This window comes from Rutilus rutilus (genome assembly GCF_951802725.1).
Source record: "Rutilus rutilus genome assembly, chromosome: 3".
NCBI classification, from domain to species: domain Eukaryota; kingdom Metazoa; phylum Chordata; class Actinopteri; order Cypriniformes; family Leuciscidae; genus Rutilus; species Rutilus rutilus.
This window is the reverse complement of record NC_140211.1, coordinates 20,502,711-20,525,042: the sequence shown is the minus strand read 5'-3', so window position 1 is coordinate 20,525,042 and position 22,332 is coordinate 20,502,711. Positions and strand designations below refer to the sequence as shown.

At 40.6% G+C, this 22,332-nt stretch overlaps 1 protein-coding gene across 8 annotated transcripts in view; it reads left to right on the top strand.

Moving 5' to 3' along the window:
* The window catches only part of herc1 (HECT and RLD domain containing E3 ubiquitin protein ligase family member 1), a 48,604-nt gene that overhangs the window by 20,448 nt on the left and 5,824 nt on the right, over positions 1-22,332 (top strand). For 2 of the 8 annotated variants that reach the window (XM_084405498.1, XM_084405497.1), the window contains exons 35-71: positions 557-796; positions 928-1,011; positions 1,905-2,434; positions 4,101-4,882; positions 5,579-5,795; positions 5,892-6,052; positions 6,753-6,869; positions 6,975-7,182; positions 7,523-7,644; positions 8,554-8,783; positions 9,146-9,414; positions 9,497-9,549; positions 9,683-9,883; positions 10,038-10,212; positions 11,052-11,319; positions 11,411-11,624; positions 12,014-12,219; positions 12,304-12,431; positions 12,507-12,643; positions 13,261-13,461; positions 13,597-13,727; positions 13,901-14,112; positions 14,811-14,931; positions 15,059-15,205; positions 15,327-15,428; positions 15,535-15,708; positions 15,809-16,126; positions 16,237-16,302; positions 16,610-16,735; positions 16,863-17,001; positions 17,099-17,280; positions 17,406-17,561; positions 17,924-18,046; positions 18,166-18,268; positions 18,386-18,555; positions 18,671-18,809; positions 22,038-22,207. In XM_084405498.1, coding sequence (XP_084261624.1) covers positions 557-796; positions 928-1,011; positions 1,905-2,434; positions 4,101-4,882; positions 5,579-5,795; positions 5,892-6,052; positions 6,753-6,869; positions 6,975-7,182; positions 7,523-7,644; positions 8,554-8,783; positions 9,146-9,414; positions 9,497-9,549; positions 9,683-9,883; positions 10,038-10,212; positions 11,052-11,319; positions 11,411-11,624; positions 12,014-12,219; positions 12,304-12,431; positions 12,507-12,643; positions 13,261-13,461; positions 13,597-13,727; positions 13,901-14,112; positions 14,811-14,931; positions 15,059-15,205; positions 15,327-15,428; positions 15,535-15,708; positions 15,809-16,126; positions 16,237-16,302; positions 16,610-16,735; positions 16,863-17,001; positions 17,099-17,280; positions 17,406-17,561; positions 17,924-18,046; positions 18,166-18,268; positions 18,386-18,555; positions 18,671-18,809; positions 22,038-22,207 — 7,122 coding nt within the window. Of the gene's footprint in view, positions 1-556; positions 797-927; positions 1,012-1,904; positions 2,435-4,100; positions 4,883-5,578; positions 5,796-5,891; positions 6,053-6,752; positions 6,870-6,974; positions 7,183-7,522; positions 7,645-8,553; positions 8,784-9,145; positions 9,415-9,496; positions 9,550-9,682; positions 9,884-10,037; positions 10,213-11,051; positions 11,320-11,410; positions 11,625-11,962; positions 12,220-12,303; positions 12,432-12,506; positions 12,644-13,260; positions 13,462-13,596; positions 13,728-13,900; positions 14,113-14,810; positions 14,932-15,058; positions 15,206-15,326; positions 15,429-15,534; positions 15,709-15,808; positions 16,127-16,218; positions 16,303-16,609; positions 16,736-16,862; positions 17,002-17,098; positions 17,281-17,405; positions 17,562-17,923; positions 18,047-18,165; positions 18,269-18,385; positions 18,556-18,670; positions 18,810-22,037; positions 22,208-22,332 lie in introns of all 8 variants that reach the window. The other 6 variants (XM_084405494.1, XM_084405493.1, XM_084405499.1 and 3 more) reach the window with 5 other exon arrangements.

Sequence of the window (22,332 nt, the reverse complement as noted above, 5' to 3'; positions counted from 1 at the left end):
CTCCAAATCTGTAAGATTTTTAAATAACTGTTTTCTATTTTTGTGTATTTTAAATGGTAATTAATTCCTGTTATGGAAAGCTGAATTTTCAGCATCATTACGCCAGTCTTCAGTGTCACATGATCCTTCAAAAATCATTCTAATATGCTGATTTGATGCTCAAGAATCAAGAAACATTTCTTATTATTATCATCACAGTTGACAATTGTGCTTCTTAATATTTTTGTGGAAACGGTGATACTTTTTTTCAGGATTCTTTAATGATTAGAAAGTTCAAAAGAGCAGCATTTATTTGAAATAGAAATCGTTTGTAACATTATAAATGTCTTCACTGTCACTTTTGATCATTTTAATGTGTGCTTGCAGAATAAAAGTATTAATTTCATTTTTTTATTTTTTTATTTAACTACCCCAAACTTTTGAACAGAAGTCTATGTATACACCACACACACACACACACACACACACACACACACATCCATGCAAGCTGATAGCATAATATGTACATTCTGTCAGGCTATGTAAGTATATGTACCCTTTTTTTTTTTTTATCCAGTTCTATATCGTGAAGGAGAATCGGGGAAACGAGGGAACGTGCGTGGGTGTTTCACGCTGGCCCGTTCATGATTTTAACCACCGCACAACAGCAGACATGTGGCTCTACCGCGCATACAGTGGCAACCTTTACCATAATGGAGAACAGACCCTCACGCTGTCCAGCTACACACAGGGAGACTACATCACCTGTGTGCTGGACATGGAGGCGAGGACTGTGTCCTTTGGCAAGAATGGAGAGGTGCGGTGCAGCCCACTCATGAAGACAAATATTTAACCATTTTACCAACTTGTCAATAGCTGAGCTATAACACTCATTATTTAACTCTTTTATCATATTTATTTGCTAAACCATGTGGCTTTATGTGGCAGGAACCCAAACTGGCCTTTGAAGATGTCGACGCTACAGAGCTCTACCCTTGTGTCATGTTCTACAGCAGCAACCCAGGGGAGAAGGTAGGATGCAGAGATGCTGATGTTGATTTTTTTTTTTTTTTAATGACACATTATGCCTGAAAAGGTTTTGGATTTCTTATCATATGTTAATTTAGAAAATCTTGTATAATATGACTTGCTGTTTGTTTGGTTTTAATGTATTTATATGAGATTTGTATTTTTGTAATTGAAATTTTGCCATGAAAATAGCCTTGAATGCTGACATGGCACTAAATAAAACAATCTGAATCTTTAAATGACACTGATAGACACCATTTTCAACTGTTCAGACTACATTATAATTATTGTCTAAGCTTCAATTTCTTCACCTTAGAGAAATGATATTCGTGATGTAAAGTATAAAAAAACTTTTTTATTAGATTTGGAATGAAACAAATTATATATACATATATATTATATTTTCAGATTTCCTTTTGGTTCATTTTTAGTGACCTTTTAGTTCTTGTTTATTTCCAGGTAATAATTTTAGTGCTTCAACTTATTTCATTTAGTTGCCTAGGCAACATTTCTAATTTTCATTTGAAGTTTTTCATGTAATACTTCTGTTTTATTTTAATTAACAAAAATATATTTATTACTTTTAAATAATGATATTAACTCTGATAAATTTGAGTCATTTTAAATCAAAACACTTCACATTGGATGTTTGATTTTGCCTGCAAAGCTTAATTGAAAAGTTTTCTTGCCATTATTTTGTACTACACTGTCTTTATCTTATATTCAGTTCAGACTGCAAAGTCACATTCAGAACTAAAATATGATTGATTTATTTTGCTGTGGTGCTGTAGAAAGTGATGTAGCACTACCATAACAGTGACAACAATGAAAATGTAGACTGGTTGGCAAATTTCTACACTTTTCTGTATTGTTTTAACTGGTCCCCTACCCTGCAGGTAAAAATCTGTGACATGCAGATGAGGGGCACACCACGTGACCTGTTACCTGGCGACCCGATCTGTAGCCCTGTAGCAACTGTCCTCGCTGAAGCCACTACTCAGCTGGTCCGGATCTTACACCGCTCGGAGCACTGGACCCAAACCATCAACCATAGCATCCTCCAACGCCTCCAGCAGATCAGGGGCTGTCTGCGAGAAGGAGCTCCTCCAGCAGGGGCCACCAGACTGCGCAAGAGCCGCTCGGCACAGAGCCGAGAGGAGCAGGATGAGAAGGAGGAGGAGCGAGAGGAGGAGAGAGGAAGAAGTGGACGGCACACTGCAGCAGAGCTGTCGGAGGCGCACCTGTGGACGCTGTGCCACCAGGTGTGGCCGGTGTTAGCTGTGATAGGGGGAGTAGATGGTGGGTTGAGGATGGGGGGACGGTGTGTGCACAAGCAGACGGGGAGACACGCCACTCTGCTGGGTGTGGTGAAGGAGGGGAGCACGTCAGCTAAGGTGCAGTGGGATGAGGCGGAGATTACCATCAGGTGAGAGATGGCTATCTGTTTACATGGTTTATTGATCTCTAAAAATTATATTGAGGCTTTTACCTTGTTCCTGCTCCCCAGAGGTCTAGACTCCAACCTTTCTTTCTTTCTACAGTACTGTGCAAAAGTCTTAGGCATGTTAATATCCCCCCCCCCCCCCCCCCCAGTTATTTATATCTTTTGCTGTAGTGTGTCAGTAGGAAATATCAGTTTACATTTCCAAACATTCTTTTTGCCATTAATTGTAATAATCCAGTGAGATTTGTGCACAAGGAGTCAGACAACAGCCGGTATGATCTGATCTCATATATTAACATGCCTAAGACTTTTGCACAGTACTGTATCTGGGGCTCTCTTGGTTTCTTTAAGGGATGTGCGCCACAACTAATTTCATGAACGATTAAATGGACATTTTGTAACCTACTAGTCTAACAAACACCCAGAAGCCTGTATTAGCGATCCATTTAAAATAGCCTACTTACTTTACGAATGAACAGTCAAATCCCATACTCAATGCAGTTGAAAAATCATACATGTGCTGTGCATTTTGATCTTTGTACATTAAATTTAAAGGGATAGTTCATTCGAAAATGAAAATTCTGTCATTTCAAACCTATAAGACTTTTGTTCATCTTCGGAACACAAATGAAGATATATTTGATGAAATCTGAGAGCTTTCTGTTCCTCCGTTGATGGCTACACAACTGACACTTTGGCCCCTAAAAAAGTTCATAAAGAGATCGTAAAACCAAACCATATGAATTGAGTTTTAGTAGAATTAATAGTATGAATTTAGTAATAGGTTTAGTCCATATTTTCCGAAGAGACACGATCGCTTTATATGACTAACAGATTTAATTTAGGCTTTTTCAAATATAAACATTCATCAGCGCACGCATCAGTTGTGGTAAACGGAAGCTCAAGCATGTTTGCTTGATGTGCGAGAATCAATAAGGTTCTTTCTCATGTGTTACGTAGCACATTTGAGCTTTGAGGTTTGTTCTTACGCGTCAAGCAGGTTAGGTTGAGCTTCTGATATGTTCGCTGATCAATGTTAATAGGGGTTTGGAGCGACATGAGGGTGAGGAATTAATGACAGAATTTTTGGGTGAACTAACCTTTTAAGCATTCACTTAATCAACGTTAGCCAATTGTAGACATATTTATTAAGATCAACTGAATCAATAGGCTTTGCAGGACCAATAAGAACAAACAGAATAAAAAAAAACGAATTCCTTAAATCAATATTAGTTAACATAAATCAGCACGTCAAAGTATCGTTGTTCGTTACCACAGCCACCGCTTGCACGTCCGTGCTTAAGCGTGTATGAAAAGTACCTCTTCAAATGAGAGGTGGCAAAATTGCAAGAAAAGCTTGACTTGTACTGGCAACTATACATTATTTAAGGGTATTCTATTTGTTAGGATATTGTTATAAGATCTGTTGTCGTCAAGTAAGTTTCAGCAATATTGTTTAGTCGACTAGTCTCGCACATCCCTAGACTCTTTTTCCACTCTTCGTCCTCCCTAATCATTTCTTTGACTTTTTCCTTTGAATTAGTTCCATAATGTTGCATGTTCCCTGGCCCTCCTCCCTGCTCCCTCACTCTCTCTCTCTGTCTCTTTTTCTCTCTCTGTTTGGTTTGTCACTCTTTTTTTATTGAAGCTTCCCCACTTTTTGGTCGCCCAGTGACACGCCGTTGTACAACTTGGAGCCGATAGAGCCACTTCCCTTTGACGTTTCTCGTTTCCGCGGACTCACTGCGGCTCTGCTTCTGGACCTCACCACCCTTGCCAGCCTGCAGGACGACAGCTCCAAATCCGTCTCTAACCGGCGGCATGAACGGAGACACCGGCACGAACCCCAGGAAGAACGGGAGAACGAGACGCGCACCAAACCAAAAGAAGGGACGGGAGACCTGCGTGTGTCTCACAGCTTAGACGAGGTTCGAGCTCGCGCACCGCCCAACTCTCGCTCTGAGAGCGAGTTGGCTGCCTACACACAGGACGCCACACAGCAGACTCCAGCGGAGGGACGCCGCAGACTGCAGGAGATGGTGGTGACACGGGGAAGCTCACAGGAGGCGGCTGCACAGATGGAGGTGCATGCGGTACAGCTCTCGTATTTGTATCTGGGAGCGATGAAGACCCTGAGTGTACTACTTAGCTGTAGTAAATACGCCGAACTGCTGCTGATCCCCAAAGTGACGCCTGATAGCGGCCATAATGCGGATTGTGCAAGCCCTGGGGTCAGCGTGTGTCAGGAGGAGGCAGAGCTGCGATCAGCTCTGCAGTTTCTGATGCGACACATGGTGAAGCGGGCAGTTATGAGGTCACCCATCAAAAGGGCGCTTGGGCTGGCAGACCTGGAGCGGGCGCAGACTATGATCTACAAACTAGTGGTCAATAGCCTGCTTGAAGAACAGGAAGGCCAGAGTTCCAAACCAGGTACATCAGAAAACGTAAAACATATCTGATATACGTAAACCACATATATTAACTACTTTTCAAAAGTTTTCGAATAACCCTACTTTTCAAAAGTTTGAAATCTTATGTTCACCAACGCTGCTTTTAAATGATAATATTGTGAAATATTATTACAATAAAAATTTTTTTTCTATTTTAATTTAATTTAAATGAAATTTGATGTCAAAGCTGAATTTTCAACATCATAACTCTAGTCTTCAGTGTCACATGATTGTGTGATCATTCTAATATGCTTATTTGTTGCTTAAGAAATTTCTACATAATGCACACATGATGGGCACAAACAACGATTCTTGTATTATTGTAAAGTCACATAATTTAAAGGAAGTTAAGGCCCAGGTATACCTAATTTTCCGCATTCTGCTGCCTCCGAAATTATACTCCATAGGCCGTTAGTGGACTTTGTTTTCAAATCCTCAAGTCACTCTCATATGCGAGTGAAATGTAAGTACTATGAATTAGAACGTTATTGATCATTATTCTTAGTCTAATGGGTAGAGAATTGTTAGTTTCGTCTTTTTTTCCTATAAAACAGCAAAATTGTAGCAAAACCCCTTTATTTTACACTCATCTTTAGATCACAGATTGCACTCTCTTTCCCAGGACACACACTTCTCTTCATAAAGTATTTGAATGTGTGTGTGTGTTTGTTTTTAGTGGACACAGAGTGTGAGGAGTTAGAGGGAGAGCAACAGTTTCAGACTCCGGTCACCACCTCCCCCTCAGCTTCCAGCAGCACCTCCTTCATGAGCTCCTCACTGGAGGACACCACCACAGCAACCACACCCGTTACCACAGCAACCACACCTGTTACAGATGCCGAGACTGCACCACCTTCTGAGTCACCTGGAGTGATGCCCCTCAGCCTGCTCAGGTACACACCCAACGGATGTCTTTTTTTTAGAGTGTGTGAACATTGAATCTTTCAACCTGTGTGTCATAACTGATCTGCATGTGTATATCTGAGCAGGCAGATGTTCTCCAGCTACCCGACAACCACCCTGTTGCCGGCACGTAGAGCTCAGACCCCTCCCGTCTCATCGCTGCCCACCTCGCCATCGGATGAGCACGGCCGGAGACAGAGCCTCACATCACCAGAGTCCCAGCCTGCCAGGACCAACACTAGGACAGGTACAAATACACACACTCACAATATGTTTCTCTTAATTAATAAAATGGGGTCCAAATGTCTGAAAACACATCTAAAATATGAAAATATGACACTATAAAATTTGGATTTGGTTTTTTGAAAGGTTTTGTGAAAGAAGTCTCTTATGCTTACCAAGGCTGCATTCATTTAATCAAAAATACAGTCAAAGTTGTAATAATATTTCACATAATTACAGCTATGTAATACTATTTTGTTCAAGATATCATCAATCCTTCTTCCAAAACATGTTTTTGTCTTACCCTGATTCACTATGGTAAGCCTGTTATAAGTGTTTATATTTTAGACCTGTCAGGATGGTTTTCGCAGGAAATTGTCACTAATGCTTGTGCATGTCTTTTCATATCTGTAAACCGAGAAAAGTTGCCGGCTAATTTGGCGCGTGTATGGTGTTATGTGACCGGCATAGGTTCGTTTTCACAACGAACAGGAGGCAAACATATTTTGCTGCTTAATATTTTTGTGGAAGTTGCGATACACAACCATTCAAAAGTTTCGGGTAAGATTAAAAAAAGAGAGATAAATGCAGCCTTAGTGTGCAATGTGCATAAGTAACTTCTTTCAAAAAACATAAAAAAAATAAAAATACTAGGAAACTTTTCAAATTATGCTGAAAATATATAAAAAAAAAAATGTATTCTGAAAATGTTTATTCACTCCAAGCATTATCAGACCCCAGCAGTCGTCTCTCCACATCTCCACCTCCTCCTGCCATCGCGGTTCCACTGCTGGAAATGGGATTCTCACTCAGACAGATCATGAAAGCTTTGGAAGCAACAGGTAGACAAATACTTATAGATACTCTCATAGATATGTTATGTCTGATTCAGAATTTCTTCATATATCATATCAGACGTTCAGAGTATGTTCTGTATTGGTCTGTAGGTGCACGTGCTGAGGCAGATGCTCAAAACATCACTGTACTTGCAATGTGGATGATCGACCATCCGGGCACTGCAGACTCTGAGGAGGCTTCGGACCCCTGCTCTGGGGCAGCTGGAGGGGGTAAGAGCACAGAGAGGGGTTACCTGCGCTCACCGGGAGACATCCCCAATGCTGACGCTGCAGAGATGGAGGAGGGATTCAGTGACAGGTACAATACCTACAGAATGAATGACATGACATTTACTTATTGGGTGTCTTTAATTACTAAGTTTTAATTACTAACCTCCAATAATTTTTTTTATTACATAGTAATTAAAGACCCCCAATATTTTTTATTTATTACAATGTAATAACAAAAAATATTGTTAGGTACAGTGTACCTCCAATAATTTTTTTTATTACATAGTAATTAAAGACCCCCAATATTTTTTATTTATTACAATGTAATAACAAAAAATATTGTTAGGTACAGTGTACTTAGAATGATAAATGGCCAAAATAATGTTTTGCAATACAACATGAACACTGTGACCTCTCTGTTCCTACAGTCCTGAAGGTCTTGATCAAGATTCGGCTTCTGCCTCTGCAGGCCCCACTCCCAGAGGACGCTCTGCAGCCAGCAGGAAACACCGCTTTGACCTTGCTGCACGCACCTTACTAGCTCGTGCAGGTACACTCTATGGATCTGCAAATATACATGTTTTCAACTATTTGTCTAATCAGTCTCAATGAAGCCCTGTGTAATGTGGCTGGTTTAACTGACCCTGAAAGGACTTGTGTATATATACTGCTGTTCAAAAGTCTGGTGTTGGTAAGATTTTCTAAATGTTTTTGAAAGAAGGGACACAAACAAAGGCTGCAATTTTTATATATTTTAGTTTTGATATATTTTAAAATGTAATTTATTTCTGTGATGGTACAGCTGATTTTCAGCAGCCATTACCAGTGAGCACCTCAATGCAGTACACGAGATCCAGGGGGCGGAGTTGGATCCAGATATAAGGGGTGGAGATTGGTAGGTTTAGGGGTGGGTTTAGGGATTAAGGGGTGGAGATGGGTAGGTTTAGGTACATGTAAGGTGGGAGGAGTTGGATCTGGATCCAACTCCTCCCCCTGGATTTCATGTTCTGCATTGAGGACCATCGCGCCATTACTCCGGTCTTCAGTGTCACATGATCCTTCAGACGATTTGGTGCTCACGAAACATTTCTTATTATTAACAACAGTTGTTGAAAACAGTTGCGCTGCTTAATATTTTTGTTGAATATGTATACATTTTTAAGATTATTTGATGAGTAGAAAGTAAAAAAAAAAAAAACAGCATTTATTTGAAATTTGAATATTTTGTAGCAATGTAAATGTCTTTACTTTAACTTTTGCTCAGTTTAATGCATCCTTGCTGAACAAAATAAGTGTTAATTTCTTGAATGTATGAATAATCTGTATAACCTTGACCGTACCGAGGACAAGCGGTTTGGAAAATGGATGCATTTGTATATGTGGTTGTATGTATAATACAATTTGACAACATTAAGTTGTAACCGTTGTTTCAACACTAATATTGTGTTTTGTTGTGTAGCTGGACTGTACCGCTCAGTTCAGGCACATCGAACTCAAGCCCGTCGAGAAGGCTCTGGACTGCAACAGGAGTCTGGGCCTCTTGGGGCGCTGTACGACTTCAATCTGGATGAAGAGCTGGAGCTGGAATTGGATCAGGAAGCCATGGAGGCCATGTTCACCCAGGAGCTGGCATCCGACTCCGACATTCTGGGAATGTGGATCCCGGAGGTACTGGACTGGCCAACATGGGTGTGTGTGACAGCAGCCTGGGGCTGCCGCTGCTTTACTACTCACCTTTAACCCCTGCACGGCTGTACACAAACACACCCCAACACATTTGTTCTGAGATGCACATAATGTACTCGCATAGAGTTTGCTCACTCACGCTCTCATATTGGACACAGACAAACTTCTGCTGAGGCACAGCAGCTTTCGCACACTCACTAACACTGGTGCATGCTTTACTGGCACAGTATGAAAGCAGCAGATGCATAATGGGATGCTTCAGCCCTGATCCATGTTCTACTGGCTTACATTTCATTTCAAATGTTTGTTGCACAACTTACTCTTCCATCTGACCACAGTTTTGTTTCATTTTGCTTGTGTGTTAGCATGTGTGCGAGTCGGAGGACCGCGATGAGGTGGTCGTGTGTGAGTTGTGTGGGGTCAGCGTTTCCAGCTTCAATCAGCACATGAAGAAGAGCCACCCGGGCTGCGGTCGCAGTGCCAATCGCCAGGGTTACCGCAGCAATGGATCCTATGTTGACGGCTGGTTCGGAGGGGAGTGTGGAAGCGGGAATCCCTATTACCTGCTCTGTGGCAGCTGCAGAGAGAAATACCTCAACATGAAGAGCAAGATCAAAGGACCACTGCCTGAGAGGTGAGCAGTGTGTTTTCAGGCATGCGTTATCATAGCCGAATTCACAAGAATCTGACGTATTTCACTGATCTCGGTTTTTCAGGTATAAAGGTCAAGCCCCAGACCTGTTGGGAAAGCAAGACTGCGTGTATGAAGGTATTAAAAGTGTCTACAAGCAAAACCATACCCAGAAAAAAACAAAAAGAAATTTGCTAGAATTATTAACAACCACTACTTTTGATATGTGTCAGGGTAAATGTGTCTAAGTACATGTGGTTTTGTCCTGCAGAGGACTGGGACATGTTGGATGTAGACGATGCAGAGCGTCTGACGGGCGAGGAGGAGTTCGATTTGCTCTCTGCTCCGCTGGGTCTTAGTGAGCGCAGACCTGTTCCTGAGGCTGTCCATTTTCCCGACACCGACCCTCTCGGAGCCTCTGTTGCCATGGTCACTGCCACCAACAGCATGGAGGAGACTCTCTTGCAGATAGGTACAATAATAACACCAATGCAATTTAGTGACTTAAATGCATCTCATTGATTAATGGTGTAAAAATGCCTATCATTTTACAGATATTGTCTAAGATGTTTGTATTTATGTGTATCTCTATGGATTTGACTAAGTAAAACATGCTCTGTCTATAGGTTGCCAGAGCTCAGTGGATAAAAGTTCATCAGGTCGGTTGTCTTTGGGGGAGCAGGCATCAGGTCTCCAAACGTCTGCTGATCGCCTAGTGGCTCTGAAAAGAGTCACTGCAGCTGCACAAGTCCTGTTGGCCAGAACAATGGTCATGAGAGCACTGTCCTTGTTGTCAGTTAGGTAAGTGTTGATGTGGCTGCTTTAATTTGCATTCATAAATTTAGCCTCAGATACATGATATGTTCATTCGCTCTTACAAGCAGGTATTGTTCGTTTCCACATTGAATGTGTAAAAAGCACCTGTACACATAAGAGGTGCCAAGATCGCAATAAAAACTCCAGGTGTACTGAAACAATTTTTCCCCCAGACCTGTTCCTGTTTGCATTTCCTTTGAGGTCTAAAGTACCATGAAGATTAGGCAAATTAGTCCGGTTACGTAGGACTGCGTGCTACTTTACAGTTCCAGCTGGATTTCATCCTCTGAATTTAAGCTTAATAAAGCCTGAACCTCGTCGTTCATCGGTCGTAACTCCATTGTTGATTCGAATAGCAAAGAACTCTTACTGCACGCAATGCAACAGATTTAAAAAAAATGGTGGATGAAATCACCCAATCAAAGTGCGGCATGAACTCAACCAATTTTCAGTGCCCAAGTCCAACCCCCGAAAGTTCCTGAACTTTCCTGAAAAGTACTACCTCGCAAGCAGGGACTTTCTGAGGGAGACATTTTTACCTGGAACTTCCAAAGTCCCTAGTTTCTGGGGAAAGTTCCTGCGGTGGAAACGAGGATATTGTTAAGATGTTGATATAGAAACTGTTGTGGCCAACTAAGCTTCATTCTCAATGCTTCCCGTTGACCTCTCTAAACTGTCCGGGTTCTGCACTGCTCTTGCAGTTGACTGCCGCCTTATTTGTTCCGACAATATCACATTATTATTTTATGGTAGAAAATAGAATCGTGGTTCATATGTTAATCAATCAATACATACATGTCTAAACTCATATTTCTGCTCTTCAGTGGATCTAGTTGCAGTTTAGCAGCAGGATTGGAGTCTCTGGGCTTGACAGACATTAGGACTCTGGTGCGTCTGATGTGTTTGGCTGCAGCAGGTAGAGCTGGACTGTCCACAGGCCTTGCATTAGGTCCCGGATCCTCTGAACGCCCACGAGGGGCTAGTAAGCCTACCAAACCCATCTCTTGTTTAGCATACCTCAGTACCGCCGTCGGCTGTCTGGCATCAAACAGCCCCAGCGCTGCCAAACTCCTGGTCCAGCTGTGCACACAGGTAGCCAGATCTTCTCATGAATATCTATTAAACAAAGAGATGACGAAAAACTGTAAATCTTTGGTCTCATCCTGCCTCTCTTTTCCTCTAGAATCTGATATCAGCTGCCACCGGGATGAATCTGACCACAGTAGATGATCCAATCCAGAGGAAGTTTCTGCCCAGTTTCCTGAGGGGAGTGGCAGAAGAGAACAAGCTTGTGACATCACCCAATTTTGTGGTGACCCAGGCACTAGTTGCCCTGCTTGCTGATAAAGGTGCCAGGCTTCGACACGGCTATGACAAGGCTGAACTGGAAAAGAGAGGTTAGTTAACGTCTTGCTAGCCGCTTGAGACTGCCACCACATTATTTATTTATTTGAGTTTTTTCCCAGTCATTTTTTTAGTTTTTTGTTTTGTTTGGTTAAATCTTGTAAATCTGATGCTTTATTTGTTTGTTTTTGCAGCAGAGGGTTTGTTAGATGAAGCTTTGTTGTGTTGCAGCTCGAAAACCACAGCCTTTGCCACCAATCACCACCATTTTAATTTCTCACTTTTTTTTCTCATTGTGTGTGTGTGTGTGTGTGTGTGTGTCTCCGTCTGTGTGCACGTGTGTTTGTTTCTCTCGCTCGCGGCCTGGCTTTGTTCTGCTCGGTCGTCACAGGGCTAATGTCGCCTCTCTATGCCCACCTCTCCTGTACCCCCCTTGCTGTAGGCCCATTGGAGCTGGCAAATGCGCTGGCGGCGTGCTGCCTCTCGTCTCGACTCTCGTCGCAGCACCGCCAATGGGCCGCGCAGCAGCTGGTGCGCACACTGGCGGCTCACGACCGAGACAATCAGAGCCGCCCACAGACCTTCGCCGACGTGGCAGGAGACCTGCGGAAGTGGTCCACTTTCAGACTCGAGGCCCACCAGAGCAGGGTATGATTCCCACAGCGCTGTTTGCTGCTTTTAACCGCACTGGATGGTTTTTGATGGATGGCTGAGTCATTTGGTCTCTTGTAGGTGATCACATGTGGGTGGTGTAGTAAAAAGGGATTTCTGGCTACAAGCGGGAATGATGGGACGGTCCGCGTTTGGAGCGTGACCAAAAACCAGTACACCCTGCAGCAGACATGTGTCTTTAACAAAGCGTGAGTTCCTCTCTTTCTCCTAATTAGGCCTGTGTCTGGAAGGTGATGTTTATGGCCTTCTGTGTCTGTCTTCAGAGATGATACTTCGGAGGAGTGTATGAATAATCTGGGGTCACCAGGTGATCCAAACTTAGCTCCAGTGTCCTGGAGTGTCAGTGGGAAGTACTTGGCTGCTGCCATGGAGAAAATGGTGAACATTTGGCAAGTCAATGGTAAGTTGCTCACCATCACCACCATATAAACTACTGTTTATACCCATTTTACCCATAACATTTTTACTTGTTTGTTTTATGCTCACCAAGGCTGATTTGGTGTTCAATAAACATTTCTTATTATCATGTCTAAAACAGTTGCTCTGTTTTAGAAATCTTGTGTAACATTATAAATGTCACTTTTTATCAATTTAATGTGTTCTTGCTGAATAAGAGAGAAAAAAAATAAAAAAAATCTTACTTTATATTGGTACCTACCATACCAGTTATCAGCCAACATTTAAGTTTTTGATTTTATTTATTTATCAGTATTGGTTGATATTGGATATTTAATTGTGCTACTCATTTGCTCTATTTTTACATTTAGATTATATATAAAAAAAAAAAAAGATTTAATAACACTGTTAAAAGTAATGTTAGCAAAATATCCATTTTCCATACTGTATATTATAATGTGATGCCTAAATTCACTTGTAGTAGTTTTCAGTGTTTTGTTTTTCATTTATTTAGACAAAATGGAACAAATTGTTTATATTTGAATATAGAAAATATTTATTGGCTTATCAGAATTGGCCAAAATTTTAATATCACTGCATCACGATGTGTTTGCGCACAAGGTGGGAAGGCCTCATTGGACCTGCAGCCTCATTGGGTCTCATCGTTAGCTTGGCCGGAGGAGGAGGCGGAGTCTCTGTGGGGCGGGGAGCCTCGAGAGCTGCTATTGGTGGGTCGCATGGATGGGACATTGGGACTTCTCGAGGTTCTTGATGATTCTGATATGCAGAGAACTGAACTCCAACACTGCTTCAGGAAAGACGGTACTGACATTTACAAAATCCATACTACTGCATGCGATTATACCCAGTTTGTTCTAGCTTTGTGAAACTGTAAACAAGATTTCTTTGGGGCATTTTTTTCATGTGTGTATCCATGTTTGGTGCTGATCTCTGCAGTGGTTGTAATGCAAATCGCATGGTACAGTGAGGACCGGCCCTTTGCAGTTGGATATGCTGATGGAAGGCTTCTGATTGGCTCTAAGGAGCCTTTAGAGAATGGATCTGTGGTGGTTATTGATGCCCATAAGGTTAGAGTCATCATTACTCATCATAAACTGACACGCATATAAACAAGCATTCACATACAGTACTTTCACACATTCTTGTCTGTAAAAATCCTTGTGTGAAGAAGCAATTTAACATGCCTTCATCAATTCACTGACAGTCAAATCTTTGTTCTCTCTTTGTGTTGTGACCGTAGGAAAGCATCAGTTCATTGCGCTGGGCTCCAGGTGGGCAAGTGTTAATAAGCTGTGCTAAAGAGGAAGTTGTGCGTCTGTGGATGGGGTCGGGGACAGGTTTGGGCCAAAGCTGGACATGTCTGCAAAGTATCGCCCACCCTGCTGTTGTCAATGCTGTTGCCTGGTGCAACCTCTCTGGTCTTGGACCTAAACCTCTCAACATGTTTGCCACGTATGTCCAGACAAACAGTGTGCACGCTAATACATAAGAGTGCTAAATCCAATAGAGTGGTGCAGGGATGACATATTTTTGTTGGGTAACCCGGAAGTTAGCATCACCCTAGTTCCCTCATCAAAAACCCAGTAGGATTTTTCCACTGGCTTTTGGATTATTGACTAAAAAAACATTTAGTCATTTTTACAAGGATTTTTAATCAAATAATTGTATTTATTTGATTAAAAATACCTTAAAAACAGTAATTTTGTAATATTATTATAATTAAAAATAGCTGTTTTCTGTTTTAATATATTTTAAAATGTAATTTTGATTAATTTAATGTGTGCATGTTGAAAAAGAAATCTTACCGACCCCCAAATTTTTAAGGGTAGTTTGCATAAAAATTATTATTATTATTATTATTTAAAGTGCCATTGCTTGGGATATAAGGAGTAGATATTTCAGTATATAACAAATAAACATTCTTTTAATTCTATTATTATTAACATTACTGTTATTGGTTTATTTTTTGGTAAGTTTGTAATGTACATTATTTTTCCAATTAGATGTTTCACAATGTTTCACTAGCATGTAATTATATTTTTTTGTAGTATTTGTAATCACTTTATTTATTTCATAAAAATGTGTGCATTGTGAAATATGTCCTAAATTAAGAAATATGGTAATTAAAACGTGTACTCTTTGTCTCACAGATGTTGTCAGAACGGCCTTGTATCTGTGTGGACTGTACCGCAGGACCCTTCGTCATATTCTCAGTCCAGCATTGCCTGCCCTGATGCATGGTGGGAATCAGAATCCAAATCCAAACTGATGGTAATGCGTCCATACATCTAAGCAATTTAAAAACCTCTGAATTATACTTTGCTATCTGTTCTTCCCTATCCTTTAGAATGTACGACGTTTGTGTGTTTTTAATGTGACTTCCCTGATCTCTCTCCAGCTAGAACCTCAGCGGAGTGAAGGAGCAGTGTGTGTGTTCAAGCTCCGGGGTCACATGAGTCCTGTGCGGACAGTAGCATTCAGTCCAGATGGGCTGGCTTTGGTGTCCGGTGGGGTTGGTGGACTTTTGAACATCTGGTCATTACGGGTCAGTGTCTGTCATGGACGCACACTTTATAAACACATACAGGCTAAACTTACAATACTAACAAACAAACTTTTATAGTGTTTTCATGATGATACGTTTGTGTGTATGTTTATACGTGTAGGATGGATCAGTGCTGCAGACAGTAGTTGCAGGATCTGGAGCGATTCACAACACAGTTTGGATCCCTGACGTGGGTGTAGCTGTCTGCTCCAATCGCTCAAAGGTAAAAGAATCCTGAAAGTTTAATTCATTTTGATGAGTTTTTATTTTATTTTTTATCAAATATCTAGAAAAGATGTTGCTTATTGGAGTCTGTGCTTGTTCTGCAGGATGTGCTGGTCGTTAATAGCTCAGCAGAGTTTATGGCAACCAATCACGTATTAGCAACCTGCCGCACGGCGCTGAAGAAGCAGGGTGTTGTGGGACTGAATATGGCTCCATGCATGAGAGCCTTCCTGGAGAGACTTCCCATCATGCTTCAGGAGCAGTACGCATATGAGAAGGTACACAAAACTGATATAATTTTAGCAAATAGTATTCATGGAAAGTTGTTGTTGAGGTAATTTCTGTTTCTTATACCTGGTTTATTTTGGTGTGTTTCAGCCTCATGTGGTGTGTGGGGAGCAGCTCGTCCACAGTCCTTACATGCAGTGTCTGGCGTCTCTGGCGGTGGGTCTGCAGCTGGACGCTCTACTGTGTCATCCTCCTGTCCCACCTCATCTGGCCCACTGCCCACCTGAGCCTGGCTCCTCTCCCGCCCCCTTCCCCGGCTCCTGGGCCAGCAGTGAGTGGGCGTGGCTTCACTGCTTCTCCACCACCGTCAAAACGGCCGAGGCCCTTGTGCGCGGACACACCTTTCCTGAGTCTTTCATCGTCCCGGACCTGGAGCCCGTGGCCAAGGACAAATTGGCATTGCTCATGGTGAGGGCGATTAAACATGCACTTGTCCTGTGAGACTGCCATATTTAATGATTTGATGGTGAAAAATAAACTGTTGTTGATGATGGTCACAGTCTTTTCGTCACACACAGGACAACAGCAAGTGGCTGTCTGGGATAGATGAGCAGATCATGTCTTGGGCCACTTCCAGACCAGAGGTGAAAGCAAATAAAAGGGATAGAAATATATATTTATGTCAATCGATTTACATATTATCACCAAGGCTGCATTTGTTTGATCAAAAATGCAGTAAAACCAATAATATTGTGAAATATTACAATTAAAATATTTAAAAATGTAATTTCTGCTTGTGATGGCAAAGAGGATTACTTAATTTTTTAGTGTCACGTGGTCATTCTAATATGCTGATTTATTGCTCAATTTTTATCAACATGTATAATGTTGTTGTTATTAAAATTGCACAAAAAAAACCTAAACATTTGAATATCTCTTGTGAATTTTAAGGACTGGCACCTCGGAGGGAAGTGTGACGTGTTTTTATGGGGTGCTGGCAGGCATGGGCAGCTTGCAGAGGCTGGGCGAAACATTATGGTGCCAACTCTTGCTCCCTCTTTTTCTCAGGCCCAACTGGTATGATTGTACACAAATTTATTTTTATTTTTATTTTTCAAATTTCAAAAGTTTGATATTTATAATATGCTGTCGTACAATTCAAATAAATACAAATTCATGTAATTTATCATTTTTGTATTGTCAGGTTGTGTGTGGGCAGAACTGCACATTTGTGATCCAAGCTAACGGGACAGTGTCTGCATGTGGAGAGGGTAGTTACGGCCGCCTCGGACAAGGAAATTCAGACGATCTGCACGTCCTCACTGTTATATCTGCCCTGCAAGGCATGCTGCAATCATACACAAACTCTGAAGGACTTTCATTATAGATGTTTACAATACCCTGGAAGCTTTAACAGTGATGTGATGCATTTTTGTGCAGGGTTTGTGGTGACCCAGCTGGTAACGTCCTGTGGGTCTGATGGCCATTCGATGGCTCTAACTGAGAGTGGTGAGGTGTTCAGCTGGGGAGATGGAGATTACGGAAAACTGGGCCATGGCAACAGCGACAGACAGCGCAGACCGCGGCAGATAGAAGCGCTGCAGGGAGAGGAGGTGGTCCAGGTCGGAAACACACCTCTCACATTCACTCTTTAATACACCCAGATGCCTCTCCAGCGGGCAGTTCTCCTCTTCTTCTTCTTCCTCTAAGGTGTGTATGATGAATAATGGTGTTTGTTCCTGTGCAGATGTCGTGTGGATTTAAGCACTCAGCAGTGGTGACTGCAGATGGAAAGCTCTTTTCCTTTGGTAATGGAGACTATGGCAGACTGGGACTTGGAAACACTTCTAACAAAAAGTTACCAGAAAGAGTCAGCGCGCTGGAGGGCCACCAGGTCGGCCAGGTAAAACTGAGTAATAGCTACAGACACACTTCATACATCCTTTATAGTGCTGTTCAAAAGTCTGAGTTCACTTGTGAAAATACTTCCTTTTTTTTTAAATGTAAAAAATATATACATTCTATACATATAATGTATTAATTTATAATATATTAGTAATCATATAATAAAATGTATTAATGGAATTTAATTCATTTCATGAAGTCATTTCATTTATCCTCTTTTGCTTTAAATCAATTCAATTCTGAAACTTTGTCTATTTGCAGGTTTAAATTAGACTTTGAATCCTAGAATGTGAACTTTTGAATGGCACTTCACATATATACAATTTTAACTGATGTTCATTTTAACATCGGTGTGTGTAGGTTGCATGTGGGCTGAATCACACTTTGGCAGTATCGGCTGATGGAATGACCGTCTGGGCGTTTGGAGATGGAGACTATGGCAAACTGGGTTTGGGAAACTCTACAGCCAAATCTTCCCCTCAGGTACCACTACTGACATATTTATGTGACAACACCCTCACAAGAATACGCAGTTAAGCATATTACATGTCATAAACTCTTGGTTTTTACTAAATTAAGTGTGTGTGTTTGTTATTTTACAGAAAGTGGATGTTTTGTGTGGAATTGGAATAAAGAAGGTGGCATGTGGCACACAGTTCTCTGTTGCTTTAACCAAAGATGGAAACGTGTTCACGTTTGGGCAGGGTAAGCCATGTGCAGACATGGATGCATACTTGTCTCAGGGAGAAACTGTATACTTCTATAAACTGTCAAAGCATCAAATCCATTGGGTTTCTTAATGTTTTTGCTTTAATGTAACAGATCGTTTGATTGGTCTGCCGGAGGGTCGAGCACGAAATCATAACCGGCCTCAGCAGGTCCCAGCTTTAACAGATGTGTTTATAGAGGATGTGGCTGTCGGGGCCGAGCACACACTTTCACTCTCTTCAACTGGAGAGGTGTACGCCTGGGGGAGCAACTCAGAGGGACAGGTTTGTGTTTACTAACAAACTCGTAATCTTTCCCATTTTCCATTGTTTTTATGTAATAACTGAACAATAACATAGGTTGCAACAAAATATTTTTTTTTTTTTTTTTTTTTTTAAGCTGGGCTTGGGCCACACCAATCATGTCAGAGAGCCGACCCTCCTCAGTGCTTTACAAGGCAAAAACATCCAGCAGATATCTGCAGGTCGCTGCCACAGTGCAGCATGGACTGCACCGCCTGTACCACCACGTGCTCCAGGTACAGACACATACACAATGGCTTGCTTAGGCTTATTTTTTTATGAATAAGCTGATGTAACTTTAAGAACGAATGCACAGATGTAATATACTGATACTTTACACTCGTTTAGTTTCTAAACTGTTTACGTTCACTTAAGACATAACTGACTATGTTTACTGGGATACTCGCAATTCTTTTACATAATTTTGTGAATTTGTCCACTCAAGTGCAAGATGATGTGAAAGGGAGTTCAGTTTTTGTATTTGTGCGCTGTCTGAGCGTGTACAGCTTTCTGGGCACGCGCTGAAGGTGTGTGCGAACACACAACTTCCCACACAGCGAGTAACGAAATGAGCTTCCTTTCGCATCCTCTTGCACTTGAATATTTAAATTGGCAAGGATCTTAAACTTTCGTGATTATGCAGTGCTGGCTCGTCAACTGTCCCGAGCATCGTTCACGTTTGTTCAAGTTCATGCATTTTTTGGATTCATAGAAATTTTGCGTGCTTGGCGAGTGTTAATTTTAGGACAGACAGACAGACAGATAGATATGTGTGTGTGTGTGTGTGTGTGTGTGTGTGTGTGTGTGTGTGTGTGTGTGTATGTGTATATATATAGAGAGAGAGAGAGAGAGAGAGAGAGACAAAATATAAATAACTGATTTTGTTAATGTTTTTCCTTTTGAGCTTTTTCTTTTTCTTTTTTGCATAGTAAAATAAAACGTATAGCTTTAGTTTGCATTTTTTGCTAAATAGTTTTGTCAGATAAATACCTTAACCAAGTTTAGTGTTTTGTTCTTCCCTCATATTTAACATTTTAAAATATATATATATATATATATATATATATACAGTGCAATGCATAAGTGAATACACCCATGCTAAAGTTGACTAAAAAGAGGAATAAAAAATCATATTTTGGAAATTGGACTTAATGCCTTAATTTAAAAAATTAGGAAAAATCCAGCCCTTTAAGGACACCAATTTTCTTTGTGAATGAATAATGTATCGTAAATAAATAAATGTTCTTCCTTAAAATACATGGTGCATAAGTGAGTACACCCCTATGTTAAATTCCCATAGAGGCAGGCAGATTTTTATTTTTAAGTATTTTTTTATATTTTTTTTTAGGATACTATGCATCCTGATAAAGTTCCCTTGGCCTTTGGAATTAAAATAGCCCCACATCATCACATAGCCTTCACCATACCTAGAGATTGGCATGATTTTATTTCAGTTAGCCTAAAAGCTAGTTTGATTTGCATTGAGAGATGATCTTATGGAAAGTACCCCAAAATTGGTGTCCTTAAAGGTTGGATTTTTCCTAATTTTTTAAATTAAGGCATTAAGTTCAATTTCCAAAATATGATTTTGTATTCCTCTTTTTAGTCAACTTTAGCATGGGTGTATTCACTTATGCATTGCACTGTGTATATATATATATATATATATATATATATATATATGTATGTATATGTGTGTATGTATATATGTGTATATATATTATATATTGTATATTTATTATATTATATATATATATATATATATATATATATATATATATATATATATATATATATATATATTATATTTATTAATCGAACTTGTAGGGTTGTTAAAAACAAATATCCCCTCCTGACATCATTTTTGGCCACTATATTATTATTGATATTTTTATAATTGGAAGATGATTCTTATTATTCAATAGTATAGCATATACAGTTGTGGTCAGAATTAATGGCACCCCTGGTAAATATGATCAAAAAAAACTGTAAAAAATAAATCTGCATTGTTTATCCTTTTGATCTTTCATTCAAAAAATTTGCAAAAATCGAACCTTTCATTGAAGTGATTTCCCCCGCACTTTCAATCCTTTTACATTACGAAATAAATGTTTTTCTCCAAAACACGTTGGCCACAAATATTGGCACCATTTTATTAAATACATTTTGCAATCTCCTTTTGCCAAGATAACAGCTCTGAGTCTTCTCCTATAATGCCTGATGAGTTTGGAGAACACCTGACAAGAGATCAGAGACCATTCCTCCATACAGAATCTCTCCAGATCCTTTATATTCCCAGATGAATGTTGGTGCTTCTTCTCTTCAGTTCAGCCCACTCATCAGGTCAGGGAACTGGGACGGTCATGGCAGAAGCTTCATTTTTGCTCCGTAACACATTTTGGTGTTGATTTTGATGTTTGGTTTGGATCGTTGTCCTGATGAAAGATCCAACCACGGCCTATTATAAGATTTCTAGCAGAGGCCGTAAGGTTTAGATTTATTGGTATTTGATAGAATCCATGATACCATGTATCTGAACAAGAAGTCCAGGACCTCCATCAAAAAACTAGGCCCACAACATTAAAGATCCAGCCGTATATTTAATCGTGGGCATGGGGTACTTGTTATCCCTGTTTGCACCAAACCCATCTAGTGTGTTTGCTGCCAAAAAGCTCTTTTTTTTAGTTTCATCTGACCATAGAATCCGTTCCCTTTTGAAGATCCAGTCGTGTCTGACAACTGAATATGCTGGAGTTTGTTTTTGGAGGAGCGAGGAGGATTTTTCTTGAAACGGTCCCAAACATCATGTGCTGATGTAGGGGTTGTTTGATATATATTTTTTATGCTTTCTGACCCCCAAGACTCAAGTAATCTCTGCAATTCTCCATCTGTGATCCTTGGAGAATCTTTGGCCACTCAAACCTCCTCACCATGCATTAAGACAATATAGACACACGTCCTCTTCCAGGCAGATTTGTGACATCTTTAGTTGATTGGAACTTCTTAATTATTGCAATGATGGTGGAAATGTGAATTTTCAATGCTTTAGCTATTTTCTAACAGCCACTTTCTATTTTGTGAAGCTCAACAATATTTTGCTGCACATCAGAACTATATTCTTTGGTTTTACTCATTGTGATGGATGATTAAGGGAATTTGGCCTTTGGGTTTCCTCATATTTATACTTCTGTGAAACAAGAAGTCATAGCCAGAAAATTTCATGTTCCTAGTCACCCTGGTGTGCCAAAAAAAAGGTAAATATTAATGGGAATATACTTCAGAAATATTTTACTCGTAAAAAATTCTAAGGGGGCCAATAATCGTGGTCAACGTGTTTTGGAGAAAAACATTTAATATAATATAATTATATTATTAACCGAATATAATATAAAGACCCCGATTATGTAAAAAAACAAACATAGGTGTGATCATCAGTTGTTGAGATGAATGGTTTGTGTGTTCAGGTTCATCAGTGCCTCTGCAGCTGGGCTTGCCCGTGTGTGTGCCTCCTCAATACAGTGCCCTAAGAGAGGTCAGTATGGAGGCTCTGAGAGCCCGACTGCGCCTTCTCTACCACTTCTCTGACCTCATGTACTCCTCGTGGAGACTGCTGAACCTCAGCCCCAACAACCAGGTATACACACACTCAAACACTCACAAACAAATCATATTTGTATCGATTTATCGCATTACTTTGAGTCTGTTGGACAAAACCCCATGAGCACTGTCTGTGATGTTGCCATCATGACTCATTTCGAT